Source organism: Eriocheir sinensis, chromosome 38 (genome assembly GCF_024679095.1).
Source record: "Eriocheir sinensis breed Jianghai 21 chromosome 38, ASM2467909v1, whole genome shotgun sequence".
Taxonomy (NCBI): domain Eukaryota; kingdom Metazoa; phylum Arthropoda; class Malacostraca; order Decapoda; family Varunidae; genus Eriocheir; species Eriocheir sinensis.
Genome location: NC_066546.1, coordinates 9649712 through 9667824, shown reverse-complemented (window position 1 = coordinate 9667824; position 18113 = coordinate 9649712). Strand labels below are relative to the sequence as shown.

Here is an 18113-nt window from a genome sequence, read left to right as displayed (position 1 = left end):
ATGGCCGACAGGAAAATATATAGGTGGAGAATGCCCTCTCTCTCGCTCTCGCTCTCGCTCTCGCTGTCACCCTTTCCCCCTTCTAAATAATGAAAGTGGACATAAAAGAAAATACATTGAATAAAAGAAAGATCGAAATATTGAAGGAAAAAGTGTAAGGAAAGGGAACGAAGATTGATAGAGAGAGAGAGAGAGAGAGAGAGAGAGAGAGAGAGAGAGAGAGAGAGAGAGAGAGAGAGAGAGAGAGAGAGAGAGAGAGAGAGAGAGAGAGAACGCACCAATATAAACTTAATATAATGTCATATTTAACTCTATATAGACACACATACAAAGGTCACGAAGGTATTAAAAGCAATCACAGCGTTATTATTTCGCTGGCTGGACGCGCGGCTGTGACCTGTTCCGCGCTCACGCCCATTACATCATCGGTAAATCAGTAGCGGGCGATGAGTTTTACATAAATAGTCCACTACGTCACCCAATGAGCTCTTTAGTGAGTATTTTGTTAACTGGTTTGTACGTAGACGGAGTGGAAGTCATGTAAAGTCTTTGGTACTGGTTGTCATTGTAGTTCATCGTAGTATTTTGGGGTATACGTGGGCGGGAGTTATTTTTTAGGTGGTAAGTGTAGTTCGAGAGAGAGAGAGAGAGAGAGAGAGAGAGAGAGAGAGAGAGAGAGAGAGAGAGAGAGAGAGAGAGAGAGAGAGAGAGAGAGAGAGAGAGAGAGAGAGAGAGAGAGAGAGAAGGGCAACAGGTCCCAGGTGAGGGCGAGAGGGTCGTGTTGCCTTCCTGTGACACCTCGACCAAGCCGTCTTTGGGAGCAGAGGCGCAGACCCGACGTCCCTTGTGGCCTGGAAGGGGAGGAAAGAGAGAGAGAGAGAGAGAGAGAGAGAGAGAGAGAGAGAGAGAGAGAGAGAGAGAGAGAGAGAGAGAGAGAGAGAGAGAGAGGGGGGGGGGGGGAGTATATTCATAGTGTTGTATCCGTTGAGTTGGCGATAGTGTTGGCAGCGGCGGTGGTAGCGGCGTGAAGTGTGTTCAATATTGAATGCTGGAGTGGCTTTCAAAACGGCCGCTGTAATTGTTCCCACTTGCATGAGTTTTGAATATGTCATCGGCGCACTAAGCATCCGTTATTGGGGACAGACAAACACACAGGCGCGCCGACAGATAAATAAACGCGTTAATAAATACATGGACCTATTCGGGACGTGTTTGGCAGCTGGTAAATTTTCCCTCGAACGTGATGACGGCGCGAACGGGAGCGGGTCAGAGGCTTGAAGGGCTTGAACGGCTGCCAGAAACATGTTGCCCGATATTACCGATCCAGAAAGAAATATTGAAGACTCCACATTGTATTTAAACTGGAGATGACAGTGTTGTTTTCTGGGAGGAGACAGACTGAAAAAAAAGACGAAAACGGCTCTTACTGTTGTTTAAGAATTGCTCACTCCTAAAATGGGGGAACACGGGCCTGTACAGTTTATGGCGGCCCTTAGCAGATTCATCCCTCCGGCTCTTACTGCATTATTAGTCAAGGAATCAAATGAAAAAAATTTATTATCTGCGCAAAGAGGGTCTTAGAAAAGTGCTCCCTTTGCCTTAGAGAGTTCAGCGTTAGTATAAAGAATAAAGTGATCCAGGCCTCGCGAGATCTGACCCCGATGTAACCCGAGGAGGAGGCGGCAGGAAATGTCCGTGTCCGTGAAGGTGGAAGTCGGTGTTGTCAGACTCTTCCACCTCGCACGTCAGCTATTTCGAAAAGCCAAAAGAGGAGATCAGTCGGGTTCTAATGAGTGTGTTTTTAGGTTCTTGGTACAGAAGAAGGGTCAGACTACCACAAGGGTTATAAAACTACCTCTGGAAATGCCCGCAACTCTTATGAAAGCCGTGTCATATATGTGTGCTTGGGAGATGAAATGTTTAATAATATGCCAGAAAGTCTCCTTCGCTCTCTCACAACCAGGTTCTTGGTACACAAGAGGGGTCAAACTACCACCAGGGTCATAAAACTACCCCTGGAACTGACCCAAACTTTTATGAAAGCCGTGTCAAATATGAGTGCTTGGGCGACGCAATGTTTAATAATACAGCAGAAAGTCTCCTTCGCTCTCTCACATCCAGGTTCGTGGTACAGAAGAGGGGGCAAACTACCACCAGGATCATAAAACTACTTCTGGAAATGACCCAAACTCTTTTGAAAGCCGTGTCAAATATATGGGCGACGCAGTGTTTAATAATACGGCAGAAAGTCTCCTCGGCTCTAACTTATCCAGGTGAAAGAAGACCGACGCTCGGGATTTTGCTTCGGGCGGCGGCGGCGAGACAGACGCGCCCCACGAAAGCTTCATCACCTTTACCACCCAGTAATAGATTGATTACTAATTCAGCGGCGCCTTACCTGCCGGCCGTTGCTGCTGCTGCCTCGCCCTCACAGCTGGGACGCCCCCTTTCACCCCCTTTTCCCCTGGAGCGTGTCACGGGCTGCGGTGTTTTTAGATCAGCGTCTGTGTGGCGATGTATCTCATTTTCTGCGCCGTTGTTTTTCCTCGCCTCCCGTTTTCTATTTCGCCTCATTACGCACCAGATAGAAACATTGAGAATAAAAAAGATCTGCGGTATGAAATCTGGAAAAAAAGGAAGTCAAGATACAGGAGCAGAACCCACAGTGAAAGATACTAGGGATTCGTGCCGTTCCGAAGCCTATACTTCCCCCCATTAACTGAACTGAGCTTCGAAGCAAAAGGAAGGTAAACTCACTAACTAGTGGAGATAAATACACCCGGAAATAGATCCATAGTCTTAAACATATCGGTCCCTCATTACAACTGTTTCTCACGGCCACAGAGAAGATTATCGGGTTTTCATGGGTGTTTCTTTCCCTTTCAAGATGCGGAAGGCGGGTAAAACTATCACCAGGATCACAGAACAGTTCATGTAAATACCAGGAACTTTCACGACGAGAGGCTCTTCAAACAGGCGAATCTAAGGTGCCGATAAGTTTAGGAATACAAGCTGTAGTGTTTGCTGATGTAAGGCTGCGTATCCCTCGGTAGCGTGGGCTGCTGCCTTTCGCAATCTATAAACTATCACCGGATTTCCACAAGATCTAAAGTTGCAAGGCGAAGTCTCTACACCACGATTTCCTCACGTCGCCAGAACTAAGAAATACCTGGGAGCCGAATTAATGTTGAAATGTACGTGATGTTGTGCCGACAATGGCTGGTGGAGCACCATTATATTGTATGCAAGGCTGAGGGCGAGGGAAGGGGAGGCGCGGAAGCTTCGGGCAGCACAGGCAGGAGGCGACGGCGTGCCCCACATATTATTCCGAAGGTTTCCCTAACTTTATCCGGGTCGCACTCTCGTCGGGGCCGTACGGAGCGCCGCCTCGGCCCGGTGCTGCGTAGTGGAGCAAGACTTCCCTCACGCTCCAAGCCCCGCCGCTACTGACTGGCTTCCAAGGCAATTACGAGGCATATGAACTAAATTACCGAGGCTTATTGTTGTCATTGCCGCCGATACACGACTTGCCGCTGAGATGGGAAGCTTCGTATTGTGTTGCCTCATCACACACTCGGTTTGGATGTGCGCGTTTTGCTGTCATTGTTTAGTCGCTTGTAATCTTCATCCAAGCGCCGTGAAGCTCGTGATAGTTTAGAGTCCTCAGTCATCCCCCGCTTCATCTCCTTTCACCCCCTTCTCTCGCACCCCCTCCCGAGGAAGTACCAAGTGAGGTATTATTCATCAAGAAGTTAAATGTCACACGCCTGCAGGTGACGCCGCCTGTAGAGCCACGGTTCCATGAAGGGCCATTTAACTCTTCGGCGCTTCAGCCATTCTCCTCCTCTTTTTCATCATCATCATCATCAACAGCAGCCTCACCATCAACACCTCCACTCTCCTCACCTGCTTTTCCGCCTATTTTTGACCCGTTGTTCCCCCGGCGCGGCGACAAGGTCTTGGAGGGAGAGGCTGCCCCCACCCCACCCCTCCCTGCCCCACCCCGCCCCACGCCCCCCCTGCCCCGCCCTCGTTACGCAGGCTCCGAGGATAAATTATTCACCCAAATCTGTCGACACCAAATGTCACGAGCTCAGGGGAAGTCTCTTGCTCGTGGGAAAATAAAACTCCAATCGAACCCCGGAGGTGCGGCGAGCAGCAACTCCCGGCCAGGCTAATAAGCCTTACGGCGCCTCCTGGCGGCCACACGCTGATCAACCTTTGCTCTTTTTCAAAATGTCAGAGAATCCTACCTGCAGCGCCATCTTGGAACGGAAGTGACGTGGCCTGTGACGTCACTTGAATATTTCAGTGGTTAACCTCGCCACCCGCCGCGGGGCTCTGCTGGCCGCGGGCTTAGTGTTGGAGAGGCGGCGGAACGATGCAGAACTACCTCATTGCTGTTTTATCCTAACGTTGAGAGTGCAAAGATTTATTCAACATACAAATATTTTCGTCCATTGTTTCGAGTGTCGTGTTGTGAGATGCGAGTCCCAACAGCCATCAGTGAGTGTTTTTTAGAAAATGGGAGCTAACTCTGAGCCCTCGAGGTGCTGAGGGAGGATGCTGTAACGCGGCCCGCTCTGCAAGGTGAGTGGGTGCTTGGTGCTGCTTGCCTTGACTCTTTGACCTTTGACCTCCACAATGGCGAACGCAGTTAGAAACGGAGGAAAGACATTAAAATATTTACATTCTTGTTGGAAAGAGACGACTGGCCGCTTCGGCGCGCGCCTCACGCCGCCACAAGTCTTCGGCGCCGCGCTGAAAGTCTCGACGTCTCGATGTAAGAAGTGATCACTGTTTTGGAAGCGTTCACATTCAGCTGACCCTTGTTTGTGCAGCTCCGCCATCGAACAGAACATATTTTTTCTCAGCACCGGTTTAGTCCTCAGGTTCGCTGTAGATAATACCCATCTCGTATCATTTACCAAAGACGAGGTGGAGTCATGATAGGCTTCTGACGCTGCCGCTGACAACCGATACTGAAAACGCTGAAAACTTACCTTAAAACCAGCACCGCACGCAATTCCAGACGCTCTCGAGCATCTGAGAGCAAGAAACACGACCGGAAAGAAAAAAAAGTTTAAAAATATCAAGTCTCAGGCAGCAAATCTCCGTATATGGCGTTCGTCCCGTGTAGTGAGGGTCGGGACGCAAGCCTCCGTCCCCCTCGGCGTCCAGCGCAGCGCCAGCACAATGCAGCCGCCGAGGAGCAATCAGGGGCAGCCTTGAAAACTTATGCCTCGTAAACTCCCTGAAACGAGAGGTCGATACACCGCCCTCTCTGTAACTCGACCGGAGATTCTGCCAATTTTCCAGCCTCGGCAAACTTCCACGTCCCGCCCCACCCCGCCCCACCCTGACCCACCCTGCCTTGCCTTCCCTCAGCTCCCTCTCTCCTCCCTCACGTCTTCCTCACTCAGTAACCCAAACCTCAGCTACTCACTTGGAATGATCTCACTTTTTCACACGTCTCGCCTCTCTCTCCTCACCCATGCAACCTTGCCTAAGCTCCCTCTCTCCTCTCTCTCACTCCCTCTTCCTCGCACATCTTCCTCACTCAGTAACCCAAACCTCAGCTACTCACTTGGAATGATCTCACTTTTTCATTACGTCTCACTCCCTTCCTCACCTCTCTCACTCCCTCTCCTTCCCACTCACACTACTCCATTGAAATTCTCCCACTTTTGCACATGTCTCACCCCTTTCCTCACCCCATCCACCTCGTCTCTATACCCCACCCCCACTCCGTTCCTCCCACTAACACCCACTCACATCCTCCTATCAGCCACCTAAACCAAAGCTATACTCACTCCGTTGAAGTTCTCTCACTCTTTCACACATTCTCACATTTCCTCCTGTGGAAGAGAGAGAGAGAGAGAGAGAGAGAGAGAGAGAGAGAGAGAGAGAGAGAGAGAGAGAGAGAGAGAGAGAGAGAGAGAGAGAGAGAGAGAGAGAGAGTGTGGGCGTAACTGCAGCCGCTTATGAGAGTTGAACACCTCGATAGTGACACGCACTCACGCAATAGTTCCCACGCCCACACCCTCGCCCGCACGCCCTCCCACACCGCTTCTAGTCCACCCCCACGCCACTTGCAGCCCTTAAGTGTCGCCATGACCAGAGGGGAGCAGATGAAGGCAAGGAATCCGCACCAGACTGCAAAACCCTGAATATATACACTCCTCTTGACCGTCGCTGAGCACTCACCGTATTTTCGTCCCCTTCGATATTGCTTCCTCCCCGCCTTAATGCAGCCAATCTGAGGACTCGGAGATAGTGTGTGTGTGCCTGTGTGTGTGTGTGTGTGTGTGTGTGTGTGTGTGTGTGTGTGTATGTGTTGGAATCTATATAGTCGTTTATGATCGCTTTACCCCTGCAGCCTTGATACTTATATTTATGAATTTTAATAACGTGTGGACTGTGGAAGTACTTATAGCAAAAAAGAATTATATATAAAAAATGTACTAATGCAAAATACCCTGCGTCATTTTTTTCGCTGCGCCTCACCGCTCAGGACTCGAGAAAACTATATAAGAGAAAACTGAAACAACAATTGGGGGAAAATATCGACTCCCAGAACCGTTTGTTGATGTTAGCAGCTTCACCAACATTGTATACTCGCTCCTGATCCTTTTGTTTATAATGCTTTCGATGGTTAGAACTTAGAAGCAGCACGTGAAGAAAGAACTTTAAACAACAAAAGTTCTGAAACTCTAAGCAGCAGAACCATCAACAGGCAAGCTTCTAGAACTCGTTAATCACTCCGAGGACTCTAAAACAAAAGCCAAACTCCTAGAACTTTAAAAATCCCAGGACTCCAAACAGCCAAGGTCCTAAAACTCTTAAATAGCCCTAGAACCAAACAACCAAGGCTGATTTTTCTTAGACAGATCGGCCCCCAAGAACACATTGACAAGGTTTCGTAGGTGTTCCGGCATCTCTATAAGCAGTTGTATGACTCTGGTGGTAGTATGATCCTTCTTCCGTACCAATAACCTAAAAGAACACTCATTAGAACCCGATTAATCTCATTTTTGGACTTCGAAAATAGTTAATGTAAGAGGCGAACGCTTCTGATAATACGGACCCTATCGCTCCCAGAACCGCTTGCTGGGCCTAGCGAGCGGGTTCAGCCTTGGTTTGGCGGCCTCACGTCACTCCCTGTCATATCAGAAGGGGATTCTTTCCGCGGTAATTAGTCGAAACATTTGCAGCCGCTCAGCCGCACCTGTCCACGCCCCGCCGGAAGGGAAAGAGGCTGCAGCTGACTGGCTCGTCCGTCTGTCTGATGCACGCGCTCACTCAACGTCGCCGCCTTCCACGCTCTTTCTATCTGTTGCTTTGCTTTTCCGCTGTAAACGAAAACGAAACGAACTAACAAACTCCTTCAGCATTGCCGGCTTCTACGTCCTTTCTATCTGTTGCTTTTCCTTTGTGAATGAAAACGAAACGAACTTACAAACTCCTCCAGCATTGCCGGCGTCCACATTCTTTCTATCTGTTGCTCTTCCGCTATAAACAGAAACGAAACGAACTAACAAACTCGTGACTGGAATCTAAGTGTCCGGGTATATACGTAAAGTCACACTCCATTTGTCTGTGCTGTTGTCTTGATCTCTCTTCGTCTCCCATCCGTGCCTTGTCCCATTTTCCTCGGTTCTTTCTTCCTCGCACTTTCTTTCGTCTTTCTTTCTTTTGCATGTCCGTTCTTCTTCGCTCGCCTCCCTCGACCTCCTTCCGCCGCTGCCAGGAGTCTCTTGGTTCCTTGTTTATCGCCCTCGTTTCAATCATTCCATTACCTCACTGTTTCTGCAAAAGGGCCTGACACCGCTTCGCAATCTCCAGTTTCTTTTGACTTTTCGCTACAGAAGTGGGGTGAAGGAGGGCGACTATGGCATACCTACCTGGCACAAGAGATACCGTGATACTCAAAGGGTTCGATAAAGGCGGATCTGGAAGGGTATTTTTTTAGCTGATGGGGAGAGATTGAAAGAGTGTTTTGGCGTTACCGGAGGCTGAGGAGGATCTTGAGAAGGGGAATGGAGAGCGTCTTGGAGGCTTAACTGATTCAAGTTTTAATGGTTGGTTCCGTAGACCTTTTGCAACTTTGGTTTTATTTTATGGCGGCGGAGTTTGAGTATTTAAGTAGATTCAGGGCCGTTCCTCGATTCTTCCCATTAGGAGAGTGCGTTGTCTAATCCGGTCATCACAAAGAGGAACCTGACTTTCGAAAACGTTGGTATGGGCTTTGTTTTTCAACGTTCCGAGGACTTTACAGATATAATGATAGCCAATAGAGTGCGTTATCTAATCATGTTTTCACCCAGAGGAACCTGACTTTTGAAAACGTTAGTATGGACTTTGTTTTTAACGTTTACAAAACTTTATATACACAACGCGAAGAGTACAAATCATTAAAAAAAGCTTCGATATTGGCTTTGTTTTAACGTTGAAAGCCTAAAAACACCCCATATCGCACTGAGAGTCTTATTTTAGCTTCCCGCGGTAAAGTTCTGACCAGTAACTCGTTTTGGGACGCGTGGTTAGAGGTGAGGACAAAATAAACGTGTAGTGCGTGAAAAATTGTCGTGATTTGAGTAGCCGGAGTATCGGAGCGAGGCGGGGCGTGGGCTGGCGGCGGCGGCGGCAGTGGTGGTGGTGCGGGGGCAACTCAACAATTCATCACCCCGGGGGCTTGAAGCTGCTAGCACTGTCCAGGACGCCTCGGCTCCTCTCTTCTGCCTCGCCCCGCCGCCGCCCACCGCTTCATCCTCGCCATCATCATCAGCAGTCCTATTATCATTATCCTTTTCCTTGACCGTTTGTTGCTATTGTTTGGCTATCTACACAACGTAATAGATATTGTCTCCAGGCTGGTTATGTCGCTAGCATCTTTATCTCTAGTTTTATCATGGTTTTCATTCTCCATGTATCTATTTGGTGGGTTATTCTCCTCATTATCATCACTATCATCATTCTCATCACTATAAACAGTCATTATAGCATTCACCTCAAATCTATCTATCTACAGCACATTAACTACCTCTTCCAAGCTTATCTGATCGTCTTTTGTTAGCTGTTTATCCACTCCACTTCATTGCTCTGTGATCTTGCTCCTTTTCCTCTCATTTATCAATCAGTAACACAGCAAATACCTTTACTATCTCTATATCGTCGTCACCTTTTTACCGCTTTACGGACTCGACGCCGATTTAAGTCACGAACTGGTCTACCTAGCACGCTGTTCCCTTCCTGTGAGATTCTGTAACGGTGAACGCTTGCCAGGTTTCGTAAACAAGAAATAAAAGCACTAAACTGAGACGCTTGTGGCAGTGAAGGTAAATAAATACTCGTAAATATGGAATCGAGTTATGGCTCCGGGAATGAGATTTGGCCGACGGAAGTTTGGGGCGACGGAAGGGAAGAGGAGAGAAGTCCGACCCCTCAGCCACCCCTCGCCCTCCCTTTCCCCTCGCTCTCCTTTTCCCCTTTTACTCCCCTCTGGCTGCCATGTTGGAGTGCTGCTTCCCACTCTCCAACTCTCCCGATCGAACCCATTTCTAAGCTTCTCTCTAATATTATTTCCCTGCACTTATTACACACTTTATTTCTGCATTATCGAAAGACCTCAGTGTAAGGCGTCCTATCTTGCATGCCAGACGCCCCTCGCAGCCCACCCGAACCACAGCCTCGTCTTCCTCCTCCTCCTCTCTCCACGCTACCATCACTAACACCACCACCTCTGAACCATCACAAAAGCACGTCTTCTCACTGTTATCTCATTGCCTTATTTATAGTTTATCATGAATTGCCTTTCACACGTAACATTCACCTCTCTTATCAACTATTATTACTACATTTCTTATATCTCAAGCATCGTTAGAAAGGGTTGTGATGCGTCTTTTGCCCTTCCTAGATGCCATATAAGAACGCAGGTCACTAAGTACATCCAAAATACAACAGCAATAACAACTACAATAACCACCTCCACCTCCGTCCTCTCTGGTTGTGGACAGAGAAACAGCAACTCCAGAGAACATACATATAGCTGGATCTGACAACGGGCATTCATTCATAGCCAAAAGACCCGCGCGATGAATTAACTAATATGAATGTGTCGTGTTGCGCGGTTGGCACGTGTCATGGAACATTTTGTAGGGGAAGTTAAGCGAGGAAACGGTCGACCAACCAGGCAACCAGACAACCGGACAGCCACTCACGATAGGCTCCGTTGAAGTGAAGTTGGTGGGAGACGAAGACCCTGTTTAGTGTTTGTTGTGGTGTTTGTGATCGAGTCTACCGATTCAGATGCCACAAACACCGACTATTCCCGTTGTATGTGCATTTGTATCCTCCATCAACGTAACTTGCACAAGAATATGAACCGAAACGAATTATGTGAACAACGGGAATTAGCAGGTGGAAGGCAGGAGGTTGTTTGTTTCTGATAGTGTTTGTGCGTGTGTCTGCCGGTCCAAATGCCACAAACACTGCCTAATCCCTCTATACCTACATATGCATCCTTCTTTAACGGAACACAAGACTATCAAACAAGGCGAGTCATGTGAAAAATGGTAATCACTCGAAAACTTTTGGTATACTAATTCCCATTTTGTGTCCCAAACTAACCATTTTATTTCAGCTTCTAACATATGCATAGTAGATAGCATTGACTTTATTGTATTATTATAAAGTATACTAATTGTCTTTATTACATTTATATGCCATTATATGTGTGCGTGTTTGTGTGTGATCGTGGCGCCACCTGGACACAGAATGAGAGTTCCTGCGCAGAGTGTTGCCAGATTGGGCGAAAAGTAGCGGATTGGGCGACTTATGAAGGCTATACGCTACTTAACTTTTTAATCCACTACTTGCTACTTAAATTTTTAGTAATTCTGAAATGTACTGGGCTACTTTATGTTGAAATCTGCTACTTTTTGGTGTGAGTAGGCTACTTATCGTCAAAAGAATCTGGCAACCCCGTTAAATCAGACAGCGCGCTCATTTCTGGTCAGGGTTCATTTTCTCAGAAGCTTTCGGCTCTCACGACATCTATTTCCAAAGGTCACAAAAGAGATTAATCGGGTTCTCATGAGTGCTTTTTCACATTCATGGTGTAGAAGCCTTGTCAAACTATCACCTAGGCTCATAAAGCTACCTATGAGGTGACTAACACAATCTCTACGAAGGTCTTATCCAGTGTGAGTGAAGCCTCGAAACGTCTGAGAATGTGAGGCCAGTCCAGAGAGTGGTGTTGGTGGACGTGTGGGTGACTGGTCGTATATGGACGTGTGGGTGACTGGTCGTGTATATGGACGTGTGGGTGACCGGTCGTGTATGGACGTGTGGGTGACCGGTCGTGTATGGACGTGTGGGTGACTGGTCGTGTATGGACGTGTGGGTGACCGGTCGTGTATGGACGTGTGGGTGACCGGTCGTGTATGGACGTGTGGGTGACCGGTCGTGTATGGACGTGTGGGTGACTGGTCGTGTATGGACGTGTGGGTGACCGGTCGTGTATGGACGTGTGGGTGACTGGTCGTGTGTGGACGTGTGGGTGACTGGTCGTGTATGGACGTGTGGGTGACCGGTCGTGTGTGGACGTGTGGGTGACTGGTCGTTTATGGACGTGTGGGTGACCGGTCGTGTATGGACGTGTAGGTGACGGGTAGAGTGTGCGTGTTCCCTTTCGACGGCGCGGTAATGTTCCCTTTGGTTTGCAGGTTGTGCGTTTGTGAAGTACGGCTCCCACACCGAGGCTCAAGCGGCCATCAACACACTCCACGGCAGTCAGACAATGCCGGTAAGTCACACTGTAAGTCACTAACGCCTCCTTTATAGTGTTCGTAAGTAGCACTGTAATACCGTTTGTTCCGTTCTGTGCATCCCCGTGACCAGTTGAGTGTTGCTTGTTCTGTTGTTTGAGAGAGAGAGAGAGAGAGAGAGAGAGAGAGAGAGAGAGAGAGAGAGAGAGAGAGAGAGAGAGAGAGAGTAATTTTGTTATTGTTCGCGTTTGTAATAGTATATTATTGTATTCAGTTAGTCATGGAATTAACGGGAATATTAGAGCATGCCATAATTTGTTCTTTGTCGTGGTAAAGTTGTGCTCGTGTGTGTGTGTGTGTGTGTGTGTGTGTGTGTGTGTGTGTTAACATATAAACCATAAGCAGCAATGCACTTATTCGCTTCCAATCACCCTCAAGAAACGAGTAACTTCAGTATCTCTAGTTTGGTTAAGAGATCCTACGTGTATGAAAACGAGTGGACAGCAAGCAAGCGAGTGAACGAGCGAAACAGTGTCAGTGTGTATTTGAGTTCCCCGTGTCGTTAGCAGCAAGTTGAAGTCTACAGCGAATCGTACTGGAGAGGAAGAAGTTGATAAGGCTGAATGTATAACTCCGCAGCGCCGCTCTTGTGAACTTTAAGGGGTTCTGTAGGCCGACTGACTGACTGACTACCTAACTTTTCCCGCGTCAGTGTTTCGAACGGCTCGGAGCTTCAGTGAACACGCATTTTGATTAGCTACACTCAAGGGTCAATGTTACGGAGATGAGCACCGAGACCACGAACAGCTAAAGTATATCCCTTAACTTTACCTTACATATTCGTAGACATTTAGCTGTGTGGTACATTATTATGGCTCACATGTGACGTTCATTGCGAAGCGCTCTAGCGAATAACGAATGAATCACAAACCAACACATTTGAACTCTTGTGAAGATGTCTGTGTTACCCTGATCTAGTATGCCCACTGGTGCTCTTCGTGAAAGTTAATGTTGAGCAAAAGGGATTATCTCAACTGACATGCGTTGGGGTTAAAATAGGCCAAGTGAACAATAGCAAAGTGAAATATGAGCCGAGTAAACGAGTACTGCGTGAGAGCTCATCAACAAGAGAGTTCTGTCTAAAGATTGCCATAATTGTTGGTTATAACGCCCATGTGTGCTGCGTTTTATTGATGGAATGTTCTCTCTGATGTCTATATTTTATACTGGAGTAGAATAAACGACCAAAAGTAAACAATAACTGAGAAATATAGGAGAAATTTGACGGCGAGCTAATTTATGAAGCAGTAGCGGAAGGTGAATCGTGCGCAATGTAATCTTCGCGAAACAAAGAAACGCATAAGCAGCACCAAAACGTATATTAACGAATTAGTGATCTAGAGAAAAACAAAGAACATTTCCGTGATTATATGCAGTCAGGGTGAAGGAGTGCACGGTAATTGAATTGGTGTGGAGGTGAAACTTGCGTGTAGTCTATGTAGTGGTGTAAAGGTGTTTGGTGATATGACGTGTTGTGAAGGTGTGAAGTGCACGTAATGGTTAGGTTAGGTTAGGTGGATGAAGTGGTGCAAGCTAGGTGGAAGAAGTGGTGTTAATGAAGTGGTTTAGAAGTGTAAGTTAGGTGCATGAAGTAGTATAAAAGGGTAAGTAGGTTAGGTTAAGTTAGGTTAGGTTAGTTAGGTATATGAAGTGGTGGAAGTTAGCTGAAAGAAGTGGTGCTAATGAAGTGGTTTAGAAGTGTAAGTTAGGTGCATGAAGTAGTATAAAGGGGTAAGTAGGTTAGGTTAGTTGAAAGAAGCATTGTAGATGAAATGGTTTATAAAAGCAAGTTAGGTGCATGAAGTAGTATGGAGGGGTAAGCTAGTAGGTTATGTTAGGTTAGGTAAGACTTTCTACAAATTAACAGCTTGAATCACAAATTTTCTTTTTCAAAGTATTTGTCAGAGTTGATAATTTTTTTTTTTTTAAATGAAAGTTAAAATCATAAATGTTGTTTGTGTATTTTTTGTAATTATGTCATGTAACAGTATTATAAATTCATAGACCACCAAACTTGTAATTATCTTAAATTATTAAAAGTCATCATAATGATTTCATATTGCATGTCATTATACCTATACATATATGTTATCCTTACAAAAAATAAAGTAAATTTGGCATAGAATATACTTGCTGTTTTCATAAAGAACTTTTGCACCATGTTCTTGTAACTGAAATAAAAGACTTTCATCTCCGGAGTGGAGCAAGGCGGCCAAGCCCTCAGTGTCGTGTGAATCAACCTTTGTGCCTCTGCAGGGTGCATCTTCGAGTCTGGTGGTGAAGTTTGCAGACACGGAGAAAGAAAGGCAATTGCGACGCATGCAACAAATGGCCGGAAACATGGGTCTTCTAAACCCCTTCGTCTTCAACCAGTTTGGGGCCTACGGGGCCTATGCTCAAGTTAATGTGTCAGAGGTAAGTGGAATTCCCGTTCCTCATCAGGGTTAGAAGATTCTTGCTCAGTAATTGTCAGTTCATACAGATCCATGCCTCTAGTATTAGGAAGAGTTAATGAATAAAGACCTTGAACATACTGACTCTTGATGTTCAGAGTTTCATAAGCATTTATGAGATACAGTTCAGATGTTTTTAATGTAAATTTAAGACAAACCTTATTCTGTACCTTTTCTGTTCCTTCATTGTAAACACTTGCAAAGACCTGTGGCACACATTGTCTAAGGTTTTGTTCAACTCTCAAAATAATAATCTCTTTTTATCTGTTACTCTGATAGTCTTACTTCAGAAAACTTCAATTTTACCATCTTTACTTGCTGTAGTATTCCCCACTCCTGCAGAGCCAAATAAAGTCGTTGTGTGACATATCTCAAAAGTGTGTTCTTTGTTATGTAAGTGACGTGTCACCATGTTACCAACAGCAGCAATTCATGCAGCAACAGGCCGCCCTGATGGCCGCTGCCTCCCAGGGCACCTACATCAACCCGATGGCGGCGCTCGCCACACAGATGCCACACGCTGCTGCGCCCCTGGCCAATGGCATCACCAGCCCAGTCGTCCCGCCCACTTCCGGTGAGCACCCTCCACCCAGCCCTGTTGGTCTTGTTGGTAATGTCGGTGGATGTTCATTGGTCTTCTCAATGTCCAGTGATTCATGACGGCCTTAGGGATGGCCTTGTTGACTAGCCGTTAGCCTGTGTGCGACCTCCTTCCCGGCAGGATAGTGTTGTGTGTGTGCGTACGTGTGGTAGTCGGTGTGCATGTTCATGGTCATTATCATTCGACTTCACAACTGTCAGCAGTTCAGCCTGAGTCTCATTTTCCTTGAAAATATTTATAAATTAATGGAGGTAATCTTATCGACAATGTAGTTTCAGCAGGACTTATAGTGCATACTCGAGTAATGCAGTGTACATATCCAGTTTACTTCAAAATATTATCCTAAATTGAGAGAACTGCATTATCAGCCACCATTTGATAACCGAGTTGTTAACAATGTGCCACTGACTTCTTCATGCAAGTGAAAATCTGGATACAGTGTTGATGATTTTCCAATATATAATGTACCAAGTGATGAGGTTCAAAAGCTGTATCATGTTCCTAGATGAGCTGTATTGCTGTATCATAAAAGTTCCCCTGATTGTATCCATAAATATGCACCTCATGCTTTCTCTCAAGAACTTATAAGAATAAGATTCCTCCAGTATTATTTTCTGAAAGACATTCATACATGCCGTGCTGTCATTGGTTTGCTGTAATTCCTGAAGCTTTTCATCTCGGTAAATTGCTGAAGGGGCGGTGGGAGAGCTGCTCCCTGCCCAGGACACTGCCAGGCCACCCGCCACCAGGCTGGGTGAGGGAGGGTGTGCTGGGAGCAGGTGTGTCTGAAGCACTGAGTGGATATGAGTGGGCTGGACACCCTCCCCTGATGAGTGATGATCACATATTCTGAGGCCAGCAGACACTAGAGAGGGATCCCACAGACTTTTTGTTTTAATCTGTTCTCTTTAGAAGAATGGCTTTATTTTTTTGTCATTTGTACATAAGTCCACTTTGGTGTGACTGGAATATACTACCTCAGATAACTGTTTTATATATTGTTACCACAAGTACACCTCCGCCTTTCTTTACTGGACATAGCAATGAATGGCATGTTCATTTGTTGTTTCTGTGAGAGTGATTCTAACATACAACACACTTAGTAGAGTCCAATGGTTTCCCTAAGACATAGCAGCTGCTGCATCCCCCCCCTCCCCTTTGCCCCTTCCCTGCTCACTGGAAAAAAGGGACAGAATTTAAGCTTCTAGCTGTTTGACCATTTTTGTTGTCCAATACATATGTGCCTCCTGAAATGATCATAATTATTGTCTTGAACAACTTTATCTGACACTAAAATATCTATTAAATAGTTATGTAATCCCTGTGACAGCTGATTTTTTTTTTTTTTTTTTTTTTTTTTTTTTACAATAGTACTCATTGAAAGCCCCTTAGTCTAGACATCAAGATCCAAATGTCTATCTCCTTCTTCCCTCAGGCAGTGCCCACCAAGACACACTGCTCAGTAGCTCTTAACAAGGGAAAAATCCCCATAGACTTTTACACTAAGATGCCCACACTTCCAGGCCTTCCCTTGAACAGTGTAGTGGTCCCATGGTGGGTGTGGATACCTGTAGCTTATCACTTGGACACTTTCCTGTCAGACTGCCTTGCTGAGGGATTATAGAAAGAAACCTATAAAATCTTTTAACAGCACACTTCACACTGATATCTTGACTCAGAGTAATGTTTGCCTCTGTTTTGAAATAAATTAAGATGTTACCATAAAGTTCCTTCACTTAGTTCAATCAAATAAATCAACTAAGTGGAAATATTTCACCAGTCAAAGACAGTAAACCTCCGTCCCATGACCACCAGTTCATGGCTCCCTGAACCTCTGGGTGCTGCCCCCAGTGCAGCAAGCACTGCCTACCACTGCATCTTCTTTAGACAAGAAAGGACAATATAAGTTCAGCTGTAACTCTTGACACTGTCCTTGGAAATTCCATTGATGTATAGATGTTTTCAATATTCAAAAGTATTGTATTGTGTAATGTGTGCCAGTGTGAAGATGTTGTTTCCAACATCCATAGCAGTGAATAGTAAAAATATTCATAGTTGTGTAATGCTTCTCATATCTGTGTAAATATGTTCAAGAACAGGGTATTTGTATTGTAGAAGAATCTCAATGGCATTAGCAGTGCTGAGTAATCAAACCACCAAGCTTTCTAAATGTTATCCATTGCTACTTGAGGACCCCTGAGCCCCCTCACCTCAGCACCACACAGAACCATGGCAGGTGATGTAGCTTCCTGTAGTGACACATAGGAAGGCCAAGGAAGTGCTATATAGTCTCCCTCACCACGCATGTGACTTAGCTCAGTATGGTTCCTCAAGGTTGTTGTTTTATACCCACTACGCACATCACTCATTATCACCAAACCACGTAAACAGACTCAACCCACCCATGAAAAGACTGGCGCTAACAGACGTCATTCCATCTTTGCAGCATCTGTGCCACTGGTGTGGGACATTCAGAGTTCAAAAGTTGGTAAGTTAGTAGTCAGTCCCAGATAAACCCTAGCTTAGACACTGAATTTTGCGCCCGAATTCTGATACTACCTCACCCAGAATTTTCTTGCTGTATCCCAATGTAAACTCATCAACAGTCATTCCTCTTGCCTCTTAAACCTGCCGTCAGCTGCCCATAAGCCTCCCAGTGTCACTCTTTCCCCTGCCACTGAGTAAAAAGGGAAGAATTCGGGTTCGGCCTCCAGTGCTTTAGATCAGAACACTTACCTGGAAATTGTTGTAACGTAGGGCAAACATCACCTCATTATCACACTCATTAATCGCTCATAGAAGACTGTAAACTGTCCTGAAATGAGAGGAATATTATCTGGAAGTGAGAATTTACTTTTTATGTTTGAAGACTCATTCTTTTAGTTGTGTCGGAAACAATCCTTCACAAACTTGGAACTCTTCATCAGATTAAGACAAAATAATTCAATAAATGCAAACTCATGCCTAAATAACTCTGAAGAAAAAAATGCAGTTCATTCATGATCAAACTCTCAAGTTGGTAAATAACACAAGAAGCCATTAACTAAAGCTGATAACGGCATGATAATTAATGGATTAAAATCACTGACATTAGCTTGGCCTTCTCTTAAGCTCCCCTCCTGATTATCTTCACTTCCTTCCCTTTCCTATCTGTCTGTCCCTGTGTGTGTTCTTGTTCAATGTAACTGTGGCACCCTTGTGATAAACACCATAACTGTGAGTGTGTGTGTG

General features: G+C 45.8%; 1 protein-coding gene across 14 annotated transcripts in view; it reads left to right on the top strand.

Annotated features, from left to right (window-relative positions):
- LOC127008646 (CUGBP Elav-like family member 4) overlaps positions 1-18113 on the top strand; it is a 146000-nt gene that overhangs the window by 112379 nt on the left and 15508 nt on the right. For 6 of the 14 annotated variants that reach the window (XM_050880933.1, XM_050880932.1, XM_050880937.1 and 3 more), the window contains 4 exons: positions 11727-11818; positions 14085-14243; positions 14705-14855; positions 17329-17370. In XM_050880933.1, coding sequence (XP_050736890.1) covers positions 11727-11818; positions 14085-14243; positions 14705-14855; positions 17329-17370 — 444 coding nt within the window. Of the gene's footprint in view, positions 1-4486; positions 4591-11726; positions 11819-14084; positions 14244-14704; positions 14856-17328; positions 17371-18113 lie in introns of those variants that run through there. The other 8 variants (XM_050880944.1, XM_050880934.1, XM_050880942.1 and 5 more) reach the window with 5 other exon arrangements.